Consider the following 24,018-nt stretch of genomic DNA (forward strand, 5'->3'; position numbering starts at 1 on the left):
CCTTTCCTCCCCCTTTTCTTATCAGAGGAGGTAGGTGGAGAGGCAGAAGGAGGAGGAGGGCAGCTGGCAGGGGTGTGGAGAGATGAGCTCGTAATTCCCACCTGGAACAGGTGTTGGTCCGAGGGAGAAGACCACAGGCAAAGCGAGTGGACTAAATGGAGGAACAGAGGAGGGATGGTACTGACTATGGGTGGTGCTGACTGTGTCCTGTTTGCTCTGGCCACAGGCATGGTGGATTCCTCTATGATGCCCATCATGGGGCACCTGGTGGATATACGCCACACCTCGGTGTATGGGAGTGTCTACGCCATCGCTGATGTGGCTTTTTGCATGGGCTTTGCTATAGGTATGTTGGCAGGACCTGGTGTCTCACTTTCCCCTATCTACTGTTTTCCAGCTGGAAGTGCAGCCAGGAAGCTATCCTCCTAGGGTTCTGGAGATCTGTGACCCTGAGACGTCCTCTGGGTCACCCACCGCCCCTAGCATAGCGTCTTACGTGGAGGACGCTCCATAGACACTTGTGACTTTGATGTATCCCTCCCAGGTCCATCCACCGGGGGTGCCATTGTACAGGCCATCGGTTTCCCCTGGCTCATGGTCATCATTGGGGTCGTCAACATCGTCTATGCTCCACTCTGCTACTACCTGCGGAGTCCCCCAGCCAAGGAGGAGAAGCTTGTAAGGAGCGCCGATTGCTTAAAAAAAAAAAAAAAATTCACTTCTGTTTCTTTCCATCATCTCTCTCATTCCCTTTCATCCTGGGCTGTTATTTCCTCCCTCTGTTGCTCTATTAATATTCTGTCTGCTTTGCCATGTTTCCCAATCCCCTTTCATCTTCATATTTCTTTTGTGCACTTCCTTAATTTCCCTTCTCTAAGTTACCACTTCCTCTCTTTCTGGGGCTATCAGGAAGGGTCTTCAGTAGAGAAGGGAAATGGGGGCAGAAGACCATCAAAGACATCCTGTAGTTACTGTTCCAAACTTGCTAGTTACTAGCAAGATGTGAATTACCAAGTTATCTCCCTCATAAGTGGGCAGAATTCCATTGGCACATCCATTCATCCTCTCACTCACTCTAGCGCACCATTATCCTTATCAGGTCTTTTTTTTTTTTTTTTTTTTTTGAGATGGAGTTTCACTCTTGTTGCCCAGGCTGGAGTGTAATGGCGTGATCTCGGCTCACCACAAGCGCCGCCTCCCAGGTTCAAGCAATTCTCCTGCCTCGGCCTCCCAAGTAGCTGGGATTACAGGCATGCACCACCATGTCTGGCTAATTTTTTGTATTTTTAGTAGAGATGGAGTTTCTCCATGTTGGTCAGCAGGTCACCTTTTTAAAAGTACAAAAATCCCAGGGAAGAGATCCATACCATAGGATTTTCTTTAATAAAGCACTTCCCTCTTACTGCAGCACAGACATCCTGAGAGCCTGATGGGTTTGGGATGGCGACAGAGGCTGCTCAAGGGAACAAAAGAAGACAGGAAGGTGTGATAGGGAATGATGTTGATTCCATTTGTCTTCCTGCTGTAACTTCCACTACCACCGTTAGATTCAGTTAAAAGCGTATGAGATATTTGTCCTGACAAGGGTTGATATATTGGGTACCTTGGGAGGCTGGTGCATGCACAGGCAGGGGGTCCTGTGCATGTTTCCTGAGTACTTAGCAATGCCAGACTTGGATGAACTAGTGGGAGAACAGAATGGGGAGACTGGTGGGAAAACAACAACAACAACAACAACAAAAAAAAACATGTGCAGTGGCTTCTCCTCTTGCCTCTCTCTGCAGGCTATTCTGAGTCAGGACTGCCCCATGGAGACCCGAATGTACGCAACCCAGAAGCCCACGAAGGAATTTCCCCTGGGCGAGGACAGTGATGACGAGCCTGACCATGAGGAGTAGCTGCAGAAAGTGCTCCCTGAATTCATGACGCCTCAGTGACCACCTCTTTCCCTGGGACCAGATCACCATGGCTGAGCGCACGGCTCAGTGGGCTTCACATACCTCTTCCTGGAAATCTTCTTTCCTCCCCTCCCATGGACACTGTCCCTGATACTCTTCTCACCTGTGTAACCTGTAGCTCTCCCTCTACGCCTTGCTGCTGCAGTGGCCCAACTTTTATGGCAAGACAGAGTGACGCACCTTCCCCCTGCTGTGAGGTTGATTAAACTTGAGCTGCGACGGGTTCTGCAAGGGGTGACTCATTGCGTGGAGGCGGTAGTGAGCAATGTGCCCCTGAAACCAGTGGAGCGACTGACAAGCCTCGTTTATCTGTTGCCTGATTTTCTCTGGCGTAGTCCCAACAGATTGGAAGAGTGTTACCCTCTGTTCCTCAACATGTTCCTTCCTGGGGTATCCCAGCTGAGTTGAGAAAATGTTCTCAGCATTGTCCTGCTGCCAAGTGCCAGCTTGAAGAGTTTTTTTTTTTTTTTTTTTTGCATTTTTCTTTAATAAAGTGAGCGATTTTTCTGTGGCTAAATCTACAGCTGCTAAAAGGGCTTTATCCTCAGTGAAAAGCATCTTCTATTTTCATTATCATTGGGAAAGAGGAGGAGCCCATTTCTCTTCTGTGGAGTTATCGACATTCTCCTGACCTCCCTGTGTGTTCCTACATTTTCTGAACTTCTTAGACTCTTAGAAACAAAAGTAGAAGACAGACAGAAAAAATAATTGATTAGACCCATGATTTCATGGGAAGAAGTGAAAAGAAACTGCCTTGGAATCCCTCCCAGTTGTACATTTCCTAATAGGAGGAGTGTAATGAGACATTGTTCATACTTGCTAATAAATACATTATTGCCTAATTCAGACCTGATAAACTAGATGTCGTTTTATAGCACGAGAGTATTGGGCAAATAGAGCAAATACTATAAATATTATCATACTTTGCTACCTTTTTGAAACACTGATTGGGTGATGGGATTTCAAAGAGGTGGGAGACGTGGCACCCACCTAAGTAGCTCCCCATCTATTTGGACAAACAGGGTATGACAGTATAAAAAATGATTGATGCTGCAAGTTAGTATACATTCTGTGTTCAAGTACAACGAGGTGGGATGTTCACAGGCTGGGTGGGAAATCATGGCAGAGATAGAGATAGAAGCAGGATGGAGAGACCCACAGAGACAGGCTTTGGGATGCCTGGATATCAGATTGGGGTTTTCAGACTTTATCTGGAATGACACCTGGCTCTGATTTTTGCACTGCTCTGTAGGAGTCTGCTGGCTCCAACACAAACCCTGAATCACCAGAGCGCATTCAAGCTGAACCTTTCAATGAATCTTTATCATGCACACGGTAGATACCTGACTTACAGACATGTTTTTAGGGGGCTGGCATTAACTAGACTCACCTGATTTCCAAAACCAGATGCATTATATTCATCTTCGGTCAGGATGACATCTTTCTCAGATTTTGAAGGAGCCCAAAGGTGAAATTAGAAAAGTGTTTGTCGAAATATATAAGTACACATGCAGAGTGAGTGAAGGACCACTGGGATGCCTTACACAGGTGGGAGTGGGGTGGGGCGGGATGCGGAGCTCTGGCAATGACAGTCTGCTGACTCTGACATTCACCTGGGGCAGGGTTTATAACCAAGACTGGGCTTGTTACAGAAATGAACGCATTTAAACAATGGGAACAATTTTTTTTTTCGGAGAAACTGATTCCTGGCTTGCCAGCTAACGTTGTTTGAACAATATGCAAAGATGTGGATAAAGGGAAGCTAATGGATACAATTCGAGACTTTGTTTTTTTTTTTTGAGACGGAGTCTCGCTCTGTCGCTCAGGCTGGAGTGCAGTGGTCCGATCTGGGCTCACTGCAAGCTCCGCCTCCCGGGTTCCCGCCATTCTCCTGGCTCAGCCTCCCGAGTAGCTGGGACTACAGGCGCCCACAACCGCGCCCGGCTAATTTTTTGTATTTTTAGTAGAGACGCGGTTTCACCGTGGTCTCGATCTCCTGACCTTGTGATCCGCCCGCCTCGGCCTCCCAAAGTGGTGGGACTTTTAAAACAATTCTCGACAAGGGTAAACACCAGGCCAGGCACAGTGGCTCACGCCCATAATCCCAGCACTTTGGGAGGCCGAGGCAAGAGGATCACTTGAGCCCAGGAGTTCGAGACCAGCCTGGGCAGCATGGTGAAACTCCTTCTCTACAAAAAATTGAAAAATTAGCCAGGCATAATGGTGTGTTCCTGTAGTCTTAGCTTCTCAAAGGGCTGAGGCAGGAGAATCACTTGAGCCTGGGAAGTGGAGGCTGCACTGGGCCATGATCGTGTGACTGCATTCCAGCCTGGGCAACAGAGGGGGATCCTGTCTCAAAAAAAATCAAAAAAACAAACAAAACAAAACAAAACAAAAAAACAGTCAACACCTAACACTACAAAGTAAGTCACAACACTTTTTAAAATTATAGACCAGAGGTAGGTTAAAGATCATAAATGTAGCCTATATGTGGAAGAGTATGAAAAGGAGAATTCCACAAAAATAGGAAATGGAATTAGCCTTTATTAGTGGCCTTATAAAGAAGGCCACTATTGTAAAGAAGAGAATGCATGGTCAATTTCCCATATTCACAGGTCAGATGAATTTCTTCTAACAATGAAAATGCCACCCAGCAAGGATGAGCCACAAGAAATTTTCTATGAAAGTGTCATAGAATGGCACTCCACTCCACTGTGGGACAGCTGAAGAGATGCATTTTTCCCTGGTGAAAGGGAGGAGGTGCAGAGACTATAAAACTCTTTCCAGAAAGATGGGCTTTCTACCACCAATTACCATGGAGCAAAGAAGACAGCGCAACTAATGAGCCATGGTGCTCAATAAGCTAGGAAAATGTTGGAGTTTATCAGAGCATTAGAAACAAATCAGAAGACACATCCTTTCCCAAGCGCAAAAGCAGGAGAAGTATGGCAATTCCACACTAGAGTGGCAGCTACAGCACCTTAAATTAAGCAGAAATGCAGAGAGCGCATGGGATGATGAATGGGTGGCAGAAACAGCAGTGTGGCAAGTGACAGGAAAGTTCTTATGGGGAGAGAACCAAACTCAAGGGGATTAAGGTATTAATCCTATTAAGGTAGCCTACACCTTTAAGAAGGCCTGTTGTGATGGCCACAGTCTCAGAACACCACTGGAGGAAGCCTGAAATCACTAGAGGGCTAACTCTAGGGTGAATATTAGGAAATAGTTTCCCCCACTGTGTTGTCTTACATATGGAATTAATTTTTCCAAGGTAAAGCCTAAACTACCTAAAATCATTTTTAAAAAAAATTTTAGAGACAGGGTCTCACTCTGTCACCCAGACTGGGGTGCAATGGTGCAGTCATGGCTCACTGCAGCCTCCACCTCCTGGGCTCAACCCACCTCAGCCTTCTGAGACTAGCTGGGACTACAGGCGCATGCCATCACACCCAGTTTATTTATTTATTTTTTAAATTGTTATTACTTTTTGTAGAGACAGGGTTTTGCTTTGTTGCCCAGCCTTAAACAAATTTACTAGTAACTTAGCTCCCTATTCCTGGAGGCAGCTCTGTAATGGTTGTAGGAGTCAGTCCTCTGAGGCTTATTTGAAGAAAGGGCGGTGCAGCCCTTCCACACACCTTCCCTGGATGTGTGGCCGATTCTCTGCAGGCTTTGACACCCCATGGCTGCTGCAGTACACAATTCAGTTCTGCTGAGCTCACCACTACAATTTCGTGTATGGGACAGGATAACGTTCTCTGCAGCTAGGCAGGATTGGAGCATGGTGGCTTTGGTACACAGCGCTCTCTGCTGTTGCTGGGAGGGGCTGAAGAGAGAAATGGTCAAGTCACAAGGTGGTTGAGGGAGGACCAGATCAGGAATAAACAGACCTAATCCTGACGTCCTAGCCTAGTTATGACATTAACTAGCTGTGTGACCTGGGACAAGTCATTTCACGTCTCTGGGCTTTGGCATCCACTTCTGTAGCTCTGGCTTTCTGGGGCTCCATCTGCCACTGGCCCATTTTGGGATGGCCTTCTGTGAGCCCAGGAGCAGGACCTGAGCGAGGAACCAAAGACAAATCTGAGCAGTCACACAAAGCTGAGAGCCAGCATCACCCCAGAAACACAAACGTCATGTCAGGTTTTCATTTGTTGCTATCAAGAAATTATTAGAAGTAAAGTGTGTTGTGTTCCCCTCCACTCCTCCTTGCCCTCCTTGTTGTCTTCCTCTCCTTGTCTTCTTCCTCCTCCTCCCCTCCCTTCCCCCTCCCTGTCCCTCCTCCTCCCCTCTCCTCTCCTCCCCCTCTCTGTCCCTCCTCTTCCTCTCCCTTCCCCCTCCCCGTCCCTTTCTCTCCTCTTCCTCTCCCTCCCACTCACTCTCCCCCTCCCTTTCCCTCCTCTTCCTCTCCCTCCTACTCCCTCTCCTCCTCCCCCCACGTCTCCTCCTCCCCTTTGTCCTCCTCTCCTCCTCCCTGCTTCTTCTTCCCCTTTTTTCTTCTGGAGAATGAAGAGTACAGTGTTAGAGGCATGAGCATGGTCAAGGTCTTTTAGGATTTGTCATTGAAATTGAGTCATTATGTAGTCTCTGGAAATCATAAGGGAGAAGAGTGCATTTTGGGGATCATACTCTGCTTGTTTTGACTACCGACCCTAGGTCAGTAATTGACAATTTTTCTTCTATTCTTTCTTTCTTTTTTTTTTTTTTTTGAGACAGGGTCTTGCTCTGTCGCCCAGGCTGGGGTGCAGTGGCACGATCTTGGCTCACTGCAACATCTGCCTCTCACGTTCAAGCAATTCTCCTGCATCAGTGTCCCAAGGGGTAGTTGGATTACAAGGCATGTGCCACCATGCCTGGCTGATTTTTTGTATTTTTAATAGAGACAGGGTTTCACCATGCTGGCCAGGCTGGTCTCAAATGCCTGAGCTCAGGCAATCCACCCGCCTTGGTCCCCCAAAGTGCTGGGATTACAAGCGTGAGCCACCGCACCCAGCCAGCAATTACACCTATTAGGTAGAATTAGGGTGTGCTGAGGGGCAGCTGATTAGGGTGCAGGTCACAACAGGTTGCTGAACAAATCATCACAGGAAAGCAGGAAGTTTTTTGTGTTCAGGTGTGACTCAATGTGCAGGTGGCCTGGTGCTCAAAGTAGATCTGCCATGATATTCATGGAATGACAGGGAGCAGGTGGGGGAGCAGTGTTACAGTGTTGCAAAGCAAAGCCCTCTGGGGCATCTCCACCACATAGAAACATGTGACAGTGAAAACTTTCTTATTTGTAACATGAGAATAACAATGACCCGGTTGTAACAGGAGTGTAATTAAGATAAATGAGGTAATAAGAAATAGAGAAAGAACATACTTTATCAACCATAAAACCCTATTTAAGGCAGGTGCGGTGGCTCACACCTGTAATCCCAACACTTTGGGAGGCTGGGGAGGGCAGATCACCTGAGGTCAGGAGTTTAAAACCAGCATGGCCAACATGAAGAAACCCCATCTCTACTAAAAAGACAAAAAAATCAGCTGAGTGTGGTGGCACACACCAGTAACTCAGGAGGCTGAGGCAGGAGAATCACTTGAACCTGGGAGGTGGAGGTGGCTGGGAGCCAGGATCACACCACTGAACTCCAGCCTTGGCAACAGAGCGAGACTCTGCCTAAAAAAAAAAAAAAATCCTGTTTAAGTGCTACTTTCTTTTAGCAGTGAATTCAATTATCTTATCCCACAGAAGAGGAAACTGATGAGATGGGTCTCACTATGTTGCCCAGGCTGGTCTTGAACTCCTGGCTCAAGAGATTCTTCCATCTTGGCCTCCCAAAGTAATGGGATTATAGGAATGAACCACTGCCACCAGCCAAAAGCCATTTTTTGATAACAACTTTATTGAGATACAGTTCACATGCCATACAATTCATCCATTTAAAGTGTACTATTCAGTGGCTGTAAGTATAGTCACAGGACTGTGCAACCATCACCGCTATAAATTTTATATTTTCATCAGCCCAGAAAGAAATTCTGTGCCCATTAACTATCCCTGAGTTTTCTTTCATCACCCTCCAGTCCCAGGTAACCATTAATCTTTCTCTCTCTATAGATCTGCCTATTCTGGATGCTTGATATAAATGGAATCATACAATATGTGGTCTTTTGAGACTGGCTTGTTTCACTAAGCATGTTTTCAAGGTTTATCTGTATTAAGTAATCCCACACCTGGGATTAAGTAAACATAAAAAAAACTTAAAAGTTCATCTGTGTTGTGGTATGTATCAGTACCTCGTTTCTTTTAATTACTAAATAATGTCCCATTATATGAATATATTACATCTCATTTGTTCATCTTATTTCATTCATCAGCTCATGGACGTTTGGGTTGTGTTCACCTTTGGGCTATTATGAATAATGGTGCTCTAAATATTTATGTACAAGTTTTTGTGTGGGCACAGGTTCTCATTTCTCCTGGGTATATACCTAGGAGTAAAAAACTGTTGGGTGCTATGACAACTTGATGTTAAAACTCTGAGGAGCTGCCAGACTGTTTTCCAAAGTAGCTGCACCATTTTATATTTCCACAGGCGGTGGATGAAGGTTCCAATTTCTCCACATCCTTGCCAACATTTGTTATTGTCTGTCTTTTTAATTATACCCATCCTGGGGGGTGCGAAATGGTCGCTTGTGGTTTTGATTTGAATTTTTCTGATGATCAATAATGTTGAGCATCTTTTCATGTACTTATTGACCATGTATATATTTTCTTTATGGAAATGTCTATTCAGAGCCTTTGTCCATTTTTTAAAAAGTGGTTGTCTTGGCCGGGCTTGGTGGCTCGCGCCTGTAATCCCAGCACTTTGGAAGGCCGAGGAGGATGGATCACAAGGTCAGGAATTCAAGACCAGCCTGGCCAACATGGTGAAACTCCATCTCTACTAATAATAGAAATATTAGCCAGGGGTGGTGGCGTGTGCCTGTCGTCCCAGCTACCCAGGAGGCTGAGGCAGGAGAATTGCTTGAACCCGGGAGGCAGAGGTTGCCGTGAGCTGAGATTGTGCCACTGCACTCCAGCCTGGGTGACAGAAAGAGACTCCATCTAAAAAAAAAAAAAAAAAAAATTTGTCTTTTTATTATTGAATTGTAAGAATTTTAAAATATATATTCTCCATACAAATTCTTTATCAGATATGTGGTCTGCAAATATTTTCTCCCATTTTGTGTGTTGTCTTTTTGCTTTCTTGATGGTGTCCTTTGGAGCACACATGGCGTTAATTTTGATGAAGTCCTCCATGTGTCTATTTTTTCTTACTGCTTATGCTTCTGGCATGACATCTAACAACCCGTTGCCTACCCCATGGTCATGAAGATGTACACTTATGCTTTCCTCTAAGAGTTTTTAGGTTTAGCTCTTACATTTTCATATTTGATCCATTTGTATTGGTTTTTGTATATGGTGGGAGGTAGAGACCCAATTTCATTCTTTTACGCGTAGATATCCAGTTGCCCCAGCACTACTTATTGAAAAGACGATTCTTTCCCCATTGCATTTACTTGCATCGTTTCTGAAAGTCAATTGACTATAAATGTAAACATTTATTTCTGGATTCTCAATTCGGTTCTAGTCATCTATCTGTCAGCCTTTCTCTTTCTGCTACTATCTCATGTCTTAACGTAACTGTCTAGTAAGTTTTAAAATCACATCGTTAAAAAGTAATAATACCTCAAGTATATGACAGAAAACAGCAGGCTTTTCTGTCATCTTTTCCCACTCCCGAATCCTGTCCTCCACTTTCACACTTTTATCTATTTTATTATTTTTACTTTTTTACATCTACAAAGTCTGCTTACTCAGTTCTTTCTTGATTTGCCTTTTTTTTTTTTTTTTTTTTTTTTTTGGTCATGCCTATTGTCTTTCTTTAATGATAGGTGGAGATTGAGTATCTTTACTGGCTTCTTCCCGTCCTTCAACCTTCAAACTTAATTATTTCATTATTTAGTCACTTAAGTATTTGCATTATAATGACCTTATTAGCAATGCTTTCTGCAGAACCAGGGATGGTGTCTGATTTCACCACCTTGCTCTACATTTTGTTGTTGGTGAAGCTGATGATGTCTACTTTGCTGTTTCTGGAGTTGCTTTGTTTACTTCATTTTCCAGATTGCTCTCACCCATTCTTCTCAAGTCCACTAACTGTTTTATGAAGCCTCTTGACTATTTGTTTCTGAGCATAGCAGGTCATCTATTGGCTTGATTTGTTTCCAGCCCTGTGTCCTTTGGATTCATTCTCAAAGCCACCTGCATGGGCTTTGGGCTGGTTTTTCTTGTGTGGTTCTCCTAAACTGGACTCTAGTTTCCTGAAATTGGTTTCTTGTTCTTGGTGCATTTTCATCTTCTGGTGGAGTATGTCCTCCAATAATTCCTCCGATGGGTGCAAGGGCGGCATATAATCTGAGACATCAGATGTGTGTGAAAATGTCCTACTTGACTGATAATTGCCTGGGTGCAGAATTCTGAAATGAATATTATTTTCCCTCATATTTCCAATGCTTGTTCTTTGGACACGGTCTCAGCATTGCTGTTAAGAAGCCCTGTGCCATTTGATTCTCCATGTTTTGAATGAGGTCTGTGGTTGCTTTTAGTTACTGGAATCTTATTCCAGGTCTTTAGAAATTTCACAATAATAAGTATTTGTTGGGGTCTTTTTTATTCATCGTGCTGCACACCCAGTGGGCCCTCTCAATCTGGAAATTCATGTTGTCTGTTCTGGCAATTTTATTGTACTATTATCTTTGATTGTGCTACATCTTTGCTTTCTTTCAGAAATCCTATTGGTTGGATGTTGGATTGATTGATTAATCTTTCCTTTTCCTACTATTCAATCATTTTAACTTATTTTATTCCACTCTCTAAGAGACTTTCTCAATTCTATATTTAGCTGTTCCTCAGATTTTTTTTTCAGCTATCGTAATTTAATTTATAAGAGCTCTCGGAATTTCCTCATGGCCTCCTAATCTCATTTTATGGTTGAGATATTTTTTCTCTCTCTGAGGGTGGGTCAAGCTATTTTTTCTCCATACATTTATGTTTCTTCAGTTCCAATCTTTTTTTTTTTTTTTTTTTTTTTTTGAGATGAAGTCTGCCTCTGTCACCCAGGCTGGAGTGCAGTGGTGCAATCTTGGCTCACTGCAACCTCTGCCTCTGGATTCAAGCAATTCTCTGCCTCAGCCTTCTGAGTAGCTGGGATTACAAGTGCCCGCCACCACGCCTGGCTAATTTTTGTATTTTTTTAGTACAGATGGGGTTTCACCACGTTGGCCAGGCTGGTCTTGAACTCTTGACCTCATGACCCACCTGCCTCAGCCTCTCAAAGAGCTGGGATTACAGGCGTGAGCCACCGCGCTCAGCCCTCAGTTCCAATCTTTGCTTGTTTTGAGCTCTTTCACTCGGAGACTGTCTTCAAATATCTTGCATGCATTGTAAAGCTTCTGGAAGTCTACATGCAAGACTGGGGTTGTGAGCTCTTAGGGTGACTGGTAGGCATTGGCTCTTGTGTTGGAGAACTCCCCAATATCAGTGTCTGTAGGACTTTTCTTGTAATTCCTCCAGTGGAGACTCTTCCTCCTGGTGGTGAGGATGGGTAGAGTCAAACTTCTTGGAACAAAGTGGCTAATGGGGGCTCAGGGTGGGGAGCAGACTCTCAGCCAGGTCACTCTCACTGTGTGAAGTGTGGTGCCGCTCCCCTGCCTCCATGGCGAGTCCTCACTTTGTACCCTCTCTGCTTCAAGTTTTCCACATAATAAACCCTTCCCCCTGCATGGTGACAGGGCTATTGGCTGACTTCAGGGCATGGTGGATGGGACTGAGGTGTCCTTCCCTACACTTTTTCTTTTTTCCCATGAATCTGCCTTCTTTCCCCCCAGCCCCATACCTTACATCACCTTCAATTCCTCTGTCTTGCGTTCTGTGGTAAAAGCTGACTATTTTTATTGGCATGTCCTTGTGTGTAATTTGGTATTCAGACAGCTTACTTTTGCTAATGTTCTTATCAGTTTTCACCCAACATTTTCATTCCAACAATGTCTAAAAAGCATTTCTATCTTTCATGGGCTATTGTTTACTTCCCCAAGTTATTTCCTTTTAAATCTTTTCATACAGTAGCTACCAGAGCTTACAAGAGTCTTTCTTCAAATCTTTCCAGCACATTTGAAGGAAAATGGGGGGAAATTCCTCAGAGTTTTAATTTGCTCATAAGGACATTGGAATGATCCGGTTTTGAGCTCCTTCACTGTGGAAGAGAGTTTGGCCTATGGGCCTGTGGGCCTGTTTGTTTGTCATGCTTGTAGGAAGAGGCTGAAGTGAAGGGTTCTCCTTCTCTATCTGGCATGACAACTCTTCTTAGCAAGTAGCTGGGGCAGAGCCCTAGCTGAACTGCTTGTGGCATGTGTAGTACTCTTGGTATGCAAAGGTGTGGGAGCTGATGTGGGAATTTCCACTCTTGTCGACGCCCCACACCTGAAACATTTTCCAGAAATTATAGTAGCAAAACCTACGCATCCCTCAACTCGACTCTGGCTGCCTCTGAGTCCATCCTGGCCTCCAGCCCCTGCCACTTAGTCCATCCTGGCCTCCAGCCCCTGCCACCCTGAGCCAAAGGGTTTCTTCTGGAAATCACGTCCACTCATTCACGTCTCACAGGCTTTGCCTTCATCTGGGTTGAATCACAGGTGAGTTCGCCTTCACGCCATCTGCTCATAGCTGTGGCAGCAGAAATTCTTCATAGTCTGCACGCAGATGTCTCCTCCCATAATTTTCAGAACGAATACAGATCGTGTCATGAACAGGTAGAAGAGATGGGACAGACTTTAAAGAGCTGAGATAACTATCCTGACTCAAGTTCTAGAATCTCCCCTGCCCCAACACTGTTTTCAGCCTTTTTCTTGGGCCGAGCACGGTGGCTCACGTCTATAATCCCAGCGCTTTGGGAGGCTGAGGTGGGTGGATCACCTGAGATCAGGAGTTGGAGATAGGCCTGGCCAACATGGTGAAACCCCGTCTCCACTAAAAATACAAAAATTAGCTGAGCATGGTGGCTCATGCCTGTAGTCCCAGCTACTCAGGAGGCTGAGGCAGAAGAATCCATTGAACTCAGGAGGTGGAGGTTGAAATGAGCCGAGATTGTGTCACTGCACTCCAGCATCTCAAAAAAAAAAAAAAAAGGCTTTTTGTTTTTTTTTCTTCTCCTCTTCCTCCTCCTCCTTCTTCTTTCTCCTCCTCTCCCCTCTTTTTAAAGGGGGAGTACATACATACTTTATGTATGTAAAGTGCACAAATTTTAAGTGTGTGCTTGGCAAATGTATGTGTTTGTGTAACTACCACTCAGAACCAAATAGAGAGCACACCCAGCACTCCAGAAAGCTCCTTCCATCCCTCCTGTGTCAACACCCACCCACCTCCAGAGGTAACCACTGTTCTGACTTCTCTCCCCATCAATTACTTTTGCCTATTCTTGACCGTAACAAGTGCTTCTCCACTTACGCGGGTCTCTCCTCATTTTTCTCATCAGGATTGTATACTTTTCTCTACCTGAATTTCTTGAAAGGGAGTCTATGACATGTTGGTTCTCTTAAATGCATCATTTCACTTCCTCCCCCTGGGGTGGGCATTGTGGTCCCCATTTTACAGCTGAGAACAGCCTGAGAGGTTAAATAATCAGCTTGAGGTCACATAGTCACTTATGCAACAAGCAGCAGAGCCCAGATTTGAACTCAGGTGGGTCTGACTCCAAAGTCTGAGGCCTTTCCTTAAGTAATCAGTCTTTCAACACCTTTTGCTTACGAACAAAACTCAATACAAGGCTTTTTTCCTTTTTTTTTTTTTTTTTGCAACAGTGAATTTTATTATTAATGTTTAAATGGGCTGTAGAAACTTTTCTGCATATTTTAAGAAATGTGCTATGTTACCTTCACCTTGCTTCTCCTTCCTTCTGAGCCACCTGCCGAATTCTGTCTCAACTTTGACAATGAAATTGGTCTCAGATTTCTAGTATTTGTGACTGACAGCCAGAAGACCAATTCCCAGAATTTCCAGAAGAGGGCAGTAGAGCCCATACTAAATTGCTCAGACACCAAACTGGTAGATTGGATCTGCCTGGACCAAATTCTGAGACTTGAGACTTGATGCACTTTACTTTCTATTAAAGAAAGTAATAGGGCCTTACACACACTGGCTTGCACATTTTAAGTAACACCTTTACACATTTTAAGTAAAGTTTATGATATGGTTAGGCTCTGTGTCCCCACCCAAATTTTATGTTGAATGGGAATCCCCAAGTTTTGAGGGAGGAAACTGGTGGGAGGTGATTGGATCAGGGGGCCGTTTCCCCCATGCTGGTCTCATGATTTGAGGGAATTCTCGTGAGACCTGATGGTTTTACAAGTGTTTGGCAAGTTCCTTTTTCGCTCACTCTTCTCTCTCCTGCCGCCGTGTGAAGAGGATCCTTGCCTCGCTTTCATCTTCAGCCCTGACTGTAAGTTTCCTGAGGCCCTCCCAGCCATGCAGAACTCTAAGTCAACTAAACCTCTTTTCTTTATGAATCACCCGATCTTTGGTATGTCTTTACAACAGTGTGAAAACGGACTCATACAGTTTATTTTCTGCCTTCTCTTCTCCCTTCCCTGCTTTTCCTTTGTCTACATTCTTGTCTTCCTTTCCAACTCCAGCCTTCCTGAGCCAAGGGTGGTTGCCTCTCGCTCTGTCTTGCCTCTGAACTTCTCCCAGCTCTCAAAATAAGTGGGTGAAAATTCTGTTTTCTTCAGGCTGTGTTCCCCGCCCCACCCCCAGGATAATCCTAAAAAGTAGCTTACTGGATGTGTCAATGATTTACCTCAAAGTGACAACATTGTAATGACTGACTTCAGTGCAACAAGCATTGCCTACCATCTGGCTGGTACTAATCAAATCTATATGGGATTCTGTAAAGAAAAAAACCAAAAATAATAACAAACACTTACTGTGTGGTATCATGTGCCTGTACTTCTGGCTCCTCGGGAGGCTGAGGCAGGAGGATCACTTAAGCCCAGGAGTTAGAGGCTACAGTGAACTATGATGGTACTATTGCACTCCAACCTGGCCAACAGAGTGAGACCCTACCTCCTAAAAGAAAAAAAACAAAAAAAGACCCCAGAGTCACTTACCCAGATAGCCATAGCCACTGCCAGTGTTATTGTTACTATTCAGGGTGTAAGAATGGTATCTCCCCAGGCCAGACTGTGTGGTCAAGGGTACCTCTGTGCCACACACTTCTCTTGCCCTCCTCAGAACTTTCCACAGTACACGAGCTTGGAAAATCTTGGTTGATTGGAACTTGGAGAGGGAATCCCACTGAGAGTACTCACTAGCTGTCATTTCCCTAATCTGGGTGTAGCATCCTCATCTATGAAACAGGTAGGTTGGTCTTTACCAGCCCAACTATTCTAGGATTCTGCATATCCTGCTTTTACCTTTTATTAGGACCTGAGAGCGAAACACTAAACTGGAATCAGCCAGAGTTCCTTAGGTGGACCAGTGGAATGTTTTACGCACCTCTGACTGGCAAATCTGTTTACTTTCTGTTTTCTAAGCCTTTTGAATATTGACATTTTCTCATGGGACTCCTCAGATCCGTGCTCAGTAGTGAAAGAGAGACAGAGTTTGGGCTGCGGAGATCCCTGGGAAGTTTCCACCACGTCAGATAAAACTTCAGTTCCCTGATGGCACCAGGCTTGGGCCTCTGTCTGCCTCTTCAGAAACAAAAGAAGCATTGCAAATAGCATCACTGAAAGGCTGCAGAGAAAGAGAGAACGTGCCTTCTATGTTCTTTGAGAATCAGAAACTGGCAGGGCTTTCCTTGGCATAGGACTGCATTAAAGAAAAAATTCTGCGTTCAAATGAATGACTTGAGTAACTCTGTTGATGAAATACAGTTATGCCCTGTAAATCCTGTGTGAAATGTTATCTTACAGTTGATTCAATTCCTCTGCATCACTTTCATTCCATTACAAAACCTAACTTTTCCTCGTTGATCAGACCTGAAATGAGGTTTAATGTTGGGCATGGAAGACCATTAAAAGGCATGAGAGTCAGAGATTAGGCATTACAAGCACTGGACACACGTCGTGGGTACTAAACACCTGAAAAATAATTAGTTCTGGCGTGTTCATTTTCTAAAATAACCATGTCATACTGGATGGAGGTCTGGCTTCAAAATCAAAGACGTGGTTTGGATTTTGCCCGCCCTGGGAGGCCCTGGGAAGATGTCTTCTCCTCTCTGAATCTTATTTCATGGAGTGTGGTAAGACTTGGTGACTATATTTACCCTGCCTTCCCCAGGAATGCTGCCAGCACCAGAGGAGGGGAAGTGTGTGCTCGTAACTGCGAAAACCAGACAATACGCCAGTTATGACTGCTAGTCTGCAGGTCACTGCACCTGTGGATTGAGTGGCAAGACAACTATTTTGCTGGTTTTCTGCCTATCCTGGTGCAGAATTCAGACGGAGCCTGAGATGATAGAACAGAGAACATTGGTGTCTGCTGTGGGTCTTAGGCGCTCCCTGTGGTGCTTCTTTCTCCTACAAAGGCTACTATAGTTGCAGCTCGAATCCATCAATCAAATGGACCACAGATATTTACCGCTAAGCTATTAAACCCAGCTTACATGGGAGGTGTAGACAAGGCATGGCCAGCCCATCCTCTAGAGGCTGGGACAGCCTAGGCAGGCAGTGCAGGAGAAGCACAGTATGTGGTGGGGCCAGGCAAGCCCTGGAGGGATTAGAGAGAGTGATGCTCAGAGTGAGGGGCCAGGGAGGTCTTTATAGACAACTGCGGTCCCAAAAAGTGGGTCCTCAAGGATGGGAGGGAATCAAATGACCGGATGACAGGTGGAGTCATTTGGAGCCAGGGGCCACAGTGATCAAAGGCCAGGAGGTGGGGCAGTGAGTGAGGAGCTGGTGTGGGAGGAGGCAGCGAGGCTGGGAGGATGGGGTGGGCTGGATTCTAAAAGCAGGTGGTCTTCGGGCCAGGGTCTGTGAACTGTCTCCTAAGGCACTGAAACCAAAGGAAGACAGACAGGCCTGCAAGACTGGTGTGGCTGTCACACAGGATGAACGGGAAGCAGGGAGGCCCATATGGGACTCAATGGTAATCCCGGCAGGCCTCCTCCCCTTTCAGAGCCCCGGGTGTGGGTTCTCAGTGTCTGTTTGCTACAAGACACCATCTGTTTTTGGGGTTGTAAGCTCTCGTTCGTTCCCTTGGTTTTGGCCTCCTACTGTGCCTCACCAGCAAGCCACTCATTGTCCCTGTAGCTGCCCTGTGGCCCTTTCTGTCTTCCCGACAGCCTCACAGAGGGTGGCCCCGGGGCCACAGCTCAGCCCTGGTGGCCTCTGAGCTGTGTCTGCCGGGCAGATGCACAGACACCAGATCAAGGGCAGAGCAGGCCAGTTAGTGCCTGGTCCTCCTGCCTGGATGGGACCTGGCCTGCATTGAACAGTGATCTCCAGCACTCACAACCACAAGCCACCACCTCAGCCCAGCACCCACGTGTGGCCCCAGCGAGCTCTAAAGACTGATTTCTGTGCCTGTGCCCTGCTCACATTCCGGCTAGAGTTGCGAGCCCTGGAAAATCCTCAACCCACTTCAACTCATCCTGGATCCCAGCCCTGCTCACCCTTTGTCAAGGAATACCCAAGCCTTGCTCAACAGGCCATCTGGTGTGTGCAGAGGAGAACCCAGGCTTCAGGGTTAGAAAAGTGAGCTGCAATTTCTTGCTGCTCCACTTATTCTCTCCATGACTTCAAGAGGCCGTCACCCCTGGGCCTCGCTTTGCTGCGTGTGTGCAGGAGAAGGTTTGGATGACACCTGTACCAGAGCCCTGGGTCCGAATGGAGTGACCTGTGTGAAGCCATGTTGCATACTCTAGAGTTCTGTACAAATGGCATGTCCCAGGCTCTCAAGAACTTTGGGAAGATTGCCTTCCTTTCCAGAACATCTTTGTGAATTCAGCTGGGACTTCTGGAGGCAGGATTGTAGCCCAGAGGCATGATGGATGCTGGGAAGGAGAACAGAGTGAAGAGAATATCTGCTTCTCAGTATCACTGGTGTTGATAGATCCAAGGTTTGCTTTAGGATGCCAGGACCTGCAGGAGGCAAAGGGACATGTTCACTGCAAACCCCTCAATTAGTCACAACAAGTGCCGCTTGCAGAGGGAAGCCTCCTGCTTGCAGTTGTGAAGTCAGGACTCAACTCACAGTGTCTTGCTCAAGGTCCACATAAACATATTATTCTCACATTTGGGCATGGCCCTGCTTGGCAGAACTGAAGCTGCATACATGAGGCATATCTATGTGTGGTCCAGCTGCTGTCTGATGCTTGCAAAGTTGGTAAAGAGGATGCAGAGAGACAAGAGCCAGCATCTGTTCTCAGCTGTCTAAAGGTCCACTTGAGATCAGATCGTAGAAAGTGAAATGTTTGGGCCAGGTGCGGTGGCTCGTGCCTGTAATCCCAGCACTTTGGGAGGCTGAGCGGGGGGTGGATCACAAGGTCAGGAGATCGAGGCCATCCTGGCTAACACGGTGAAACCCCGTCTTTACTAAAAATACAAAAAAAATTAGCTGGGCGTGGTGGTGGGCATCTGTAGTCCCAGTTACTTAGGAGGCTGAGGCAGGAGAATGGCGTGAACCCAGGAGGCGGAGCTTGCAGTGAGCTGAGATCGCACCACTGCCCTCCAGCCTGTGCGACAGAGCAAGACTCCATCTCAAAAAAAAAAAAAAAAAAAAAAAAAAGAAAGAAATGTTTGGAGAATGATTCAGATAACTTTCTGTGTACCCTGGGGTAAGTCACTTAACCTCTCTGGACATGTTTTTCATTCCCCATAGGAGAGCAGGAACTTCTACTTTCAAAGGGAATCATGGCCTCTTAGCTCTGGAAGAAACCTGAGGGGGGGTCTGTTAGGCCAATCTTCTCTAGTCCCAAACCTCCCTTCTACTACAGCCTGGAAAAAAAGGCCTATCCTATCACTTTTGCTTACATACCTCCTCTCACAGGGACCTCAGTACCACTCCTGAAGCCCATTCTTTTGTGAGAAAGCTCTGATAGTTAACAAGTTACTTCTCATTTTCAGAAGAAGGTTTGGTAGCCAGGTTGATGAGGGAATATTCAGCACTGGTTCAGGGAGTTGAGATGCCCCTGAGCTGGCCTGCCCCTCCGCAGTCAGGGCCAAGCTGCTGCCAAGGAGGGTGATGCAGTAGCAGTGCCCGCTGTTCTCCCTGGTTCTGTCGTTTGCCTGGACCAGCTGCCATCCCTCCTCATCCTCCACACCCCAGCTCACACTGTTTCTGTAGTCTGAAATGAGTTTCCCTTACAGTAGACAGAAAGCTTGCGGTCTTCCTTCAAGATCTCGCTCAAATACAACTGCTGCATTATGTTCTCCTGCTATAAGAGAGGGAAGAGCTCAGTGTTCTGGGGATGCAGATGGGGAGCCGTGTGGCATAAATCTAGGAAGACTTCATGGAAGATGGCAACTGTTTTGCTGGTTTTCTGCTTATCCTGGTGCAGAATTCAGACAGAGCCTGAGATGATAGAACGGAGAACATCAGTGTCTGCTGTGGGTCTTAGGCGCTCCCTATGGTGCTTCTTTCTCCTACAAAGGCTACTATAGTTGTAGCTCGAATCCATCAATCAAATGGACCACAGATATTTACCGCTAAGCTATTAAACCCAGCTTAGATGGGAGGCGTAGAGCATCCCCAGAACACTGGGCTCTTCCCTCTGCTATAGCAAGAGAACATAACATAGCAGTTGTATTGTAACAAACCATCTCCCTCAGTATACATGTGCTCTTCCAGGCTAATTACTGTTCCCATATCCATGTTGGCATCCTCAGTATCTGTTGCAGGTCACATATAGTGTGTATTCAATATATGTGCTGACCCGTTTAGACATAGACATAGATAAAAATATACACATGCATATCTTCCTTCCTCTCTTCCCTCCCTCTCTCCCTCCTTCCCTCCCTCACTCCCTCCTTCCCTCCCTCTTTTCTCTCCCTCCTTTCCTCTCTTCCCTCCCTCTCTCCCTCCCTCGCTCCCTCCCTCGCTCCCTCTCTTCCCATCCCATCCCCTCTCCTCCCCTCCCCTCCCCTCTCCTACCCTCCCCTCCCCTCCTCTCCCTCCCTCCATCCCTTCCCATCCTATCCCCTCCCCTCCTCTCCCTCCCTCCCTTCCTTCTCTCTCTTTTCTTTTTTCTTTCTCTCTTTCTCATTTGTCTCTTTTTTTTTTTCCTGCTACAAGCTCTTGCATGTGGAAGACAGAGTGAAATGCCCTTGGAATAACTGTGGTTTGTAGGAGAAGGGTCGTTGTATATTGGAGGTTCAGAATTTCTCATAAAACACTTTAAAATTATGTGTGTTGGATGCGTTTAAACGTAGCACAGTTAGTGCATTTATACTTAGAATATCAAAGTAATTTTATTTTTACAAAGTAAAAGCAAATTGGAAAATTTAATTTGCTAAAAAGAACATCTGGATATCTAAGTGAAGAGGTAAGGCTGTTATTTGAGTCTGACCTGCATTCTTACTTCCATCATCCTGCCCCAGCCAATAAACTCTTTTGGCGGAGCGTGGTGGCTCATGCCTGAAATCCCAACACTCTGGGAGGCCGAGGCAGGTGAATCACCTGAGGTCAGGAGTTCAAGACCAGCCTGACCGACATGGTGAAACCCCTTCTTTACTAAAAATACTCAAAAATTAGCCAGTCATGGTGGCAGGCACCTGTACTCCCAGCTGCTTGGGGGGCTGAGGCAGGAGAATGGCTTGAGCCCGGGAGGCAGAGGTTGCAGTGAGCTGAAATTGCACCATTGCACTCCAGCCTGGGCGACAAGAGCAAAAATCCACCTCACAAAAATTAAAAATTAAAAATAAATAAAAACGCTTTTGATTTCTAGCATCTGCATGACTCTCCACTGAGAATGAATGATACATGCCCCAAACTGTAGAAAACCCAGAGGTGCCTGCCCAGGTAGGATTTTTGAGGTGGGCAAGAGAAAGACTGCCTTAGAAACCCTTCAACCACAGCCCCGCCTTAGCACCTCTGGACCCAGAGGCACGTGAGGCTTGGTCTTTGAGGAATAGCTTGTAGTTTCGAGGCCCTAAAGGCCCCTAAACTTCATCATCTTTAGCTCCCTGCCTGTTCCTGGAAACCCAGGGTGTGCTGAGGTGAAACAGTCAGCGGGGCACCCTGTCTTCTCCACAGCCCTGGGCCCCGAGGGCTGAGGGCTCCTCCTGCTCCTAACAGGACTCCAGTGCAGCTTTCACCCTTCCGGGATGGTGGGGATCTTGAACTTCTCTAGAGTTTCGGGTTGGGGAATTTCATTAGTCTCTACGTACAGGAATCTGATGGGCAGAAACTGCCACCATGGTTTGTTTAACAGTGACGTCTGGAATACGTTCTCTGCATCTCTTTTGTTTCAGGATAGCATGCCTCTCGTGGCTCTCTCATGCGTGCCGGAGCCTTAGTGTGGGGAAGCATGCAGGTGACAGGTTGTCCTCTCTGTCACCCTTCCCATACTAGCTTTGGCTGCTCTCTGGGTCTGGTTAAGATCTTTGGTTGGTCTAGGTCGGGGATGCTCACCCAGGCCCCCAGAGCTCTAGACTGTCCCTGGAGATGGGTGGCCAGAGTTTGGGGTTACCCTGCTTCACATGTTCACCTAAAATCTTGTTTAAAGGAATGTTTATGCTGCTTGAAAAGCAAAGACAAAACACTGGGAACCACTGCCCCAGACGGTCTCTGGGATCCTCCACACTTCCAGCAGCCAAAGCTTCCTTCACACCCAGTCAGTGAAGCCCCAGGGTAATCATTATTTTCATTTGTTTGACTTGTTGCACATCCAGGTAAGATTGCATTTGAACCAAGTTTTCTGAGGATAAAAGTCATTTAGAAACATTTAAAGCTACACTTGACACAGCTCCCAGGCCCCTTGGGAACCATTTCTTTCTTTTTTTTTTTTTTGAGACGGAGTCTTGCTCAGTCGCCCAGGCTGGAGTGCAGTGGCCGGATCTCAGCTCACTGCAAGCTCCGCCTCCCAGGTTTACGCCATTCTCCTGCCTCAGCCTCCCGAGTAGCTGGGACTACAGGCGCCTGCCACCTCACCCGGCTAGTTTTTTGTATTTTTAGTAGAGACGGGGTTTCACCATGTTAGCCAGGGTGGTCTCGATCTCCTGACCTCGTGATCCACCCATCTCGGCCTCCCAAAGTGCTGGGATTACAGGCTTGAGCCACCGTGCCCGGCCGAGAACCATTTCTATATGTAGTTATGCATCTGTGTTCTTTTCATACTGTTCCCTCCCTCCTGGAAGCCAAGTAGTAAACCAGTCTATACAGAGTGGGTGGAGTAGGCTCTAGTTGTAGATAAGGCATGCGTATTAGTTTGTTTTCTGCTGCTTATAGCAGAATGCCTGCAAGTGGGTGATTTATAAGAATTTATTTCTTACCGCTCTGGAGGTTGAGAAATCCAAGGGGCCTCATTTGGTGAGAGGCTTCTTGCTGGTGGGGACTAGACAGTGTCCTGAGGTGGTGTAGGGTGTCACACGGGGAAGGACTGAGTGTGCTAATATGCTCGCTCAGGTCTTAGTTTCTCTTTATACCCCACTGATCCATTAACCCATTAGTCTATGAATGGATTAATCTACTCCTGATGGCACAGCTTTTGTGATCCCATCACCTCTTCAAGGACCCTACTTTTCAATACTGCCACATTGGGGATGAGGTTTCAACGTGAGTTTGGCGGGGGACATTGAAGCCACAGCAGCATCCCGTCAATGTTGTTCTTAATTCATCTCCGGGCTGAGGAAGCCTCCCCACTGGGAACCTGTCTCTGAGGTCTGCAGGCAGAGCTAGTGATATGGTTTGGCTCTGTGTTCCCACCCAAATCTCATGTTCATTTGTAATCCCCCATGTTGGAGGTGGGTCCTGGAGGGAGGTGGTTGGATCATGGGAGTGGTTAGCATCATCGTCCTTCATCACCATAGTGAGTGGGTTCTCGCGAGACCTTTCACCCTGCTCTGGATATGTGAGATGTGCCTGCTTCCCCTTTGCCTTCTGCCGTGACTGTGTTTCCTGAGGTCTCCTTAAAGGCAGAAGCCACTATGCTTTCTGTCCAGCCTGCAGAACCATGAGCCAATTAAACCTCTTTTCTTATAAATTACCCAGTCTCGGATATTTCTTTTTCCTTTTTCTTTTTTTTCTTTTTGAGACAGAGTGTCACTCTGTTGCTCAGGCTGGAGTGCAGTGACGTGATCTCGGCTCACTGCAACCTCTGCCTCCCAGGTTCAAGCGATTCTCCTGCCTCAGCCTCCTGAGTAGCTGGGATTACAGAGGTGTGCCACCACATCCGGATAATTTTTGTATTTTAAGTAGAGATGGGGTTTCACCATGTTGGCTAGGCTGGTCTCGAACTCCCGACCTCAAGTGATCCACCTGCCTCAACCTCCCAAAGTGCTGGGATTACAGGTGTGAGCCACTGGGCCCAGCCTCAGATATTTCTTTATAGCAGTGAGAGAACTAATATAGATAGCGTTTCCCCCTCAGTGTTCCCACGGTGTCTCTGCCTTATATAAGGTGCATGATGCCAAGGCTGTTTCCAAGTCCATTTCCCTTGATAGAGTGAGAGCTCCATGAGGGAGGGAACATACTATTCATTATTTACTCTGGCACTTGGAATGTGGCAATCAGTGATAGTGGAATGATGGTTCAACAAAAATGTCCCCAACCCAATCCTCAGAACCTGTGAATGTGATCCCTATATGGCAAAAGGGGTTTGCAGTTGTGATTCAGGTTAAGGATCTTGAGATAAGAAGATGATCTTGAGGTGTTCCTGCAAGTCCAATCTAATCAAACGAATCCTTCAAAGAAGAGAAGCTTCCCCAGCTGAGGTCGCGGTCAGGGGACAACACGACAGCTGGAGAAGGGCCAGGAAGATTCGCCGTTTTGCTGGCTTTGCAGGTGAAGGGAGGAGCCATGAGCCAAGGCATGCAGTGGCCT

General features: G+C 46.4%; 1 protein-coding gene across 2 annotated transcripts in view; it reads left to right on the plus strand.

The window, feature by feature from the left end:
• LOC105482119 (solute carrier family 18 member A1) overlaps window positions 1-2,804 on the plus strand; it is a 39,812-nt gene extending 37,008 nt beyond the window's left edge. For both annotated transcript variants that reach the window (XM_011742063.2, XM_071068536.1), the window contains 3 exons: window positions 227-346; window positions 545-678; window positions 1,785-2,804. In XM_011742063.2, coding sequence (XP_011740365.2) covers window positions 227-346; window positions 545-678; window positions 1,785-1,898 — 368 coding nt within the window. In that variant the 3' untranslated portion in view covers window positions 1,899-2,804. The remainder of the gene's footprint in view (window positions 1-226; window positions 347-544; window positions 679-1,784) is intronic.
• Window positions 2,805-24,018: the final 21,214 nt, after the last annotated feature.

The sequence above is a fragment of the Macaca nemestrina genome, chromosome 8 (genome assembly GCF_043159975.1).
Source record: "Macaca nemestrina isolate mMacNem1 chromosome 8, mMacNem.hap1, whole genome shotgun sequence".
NCBI lineage: Eukaryota > Metazoa > Chordata > Mammalia > Primates > Cercopithecidae > Macaca > Macaca nemestrina.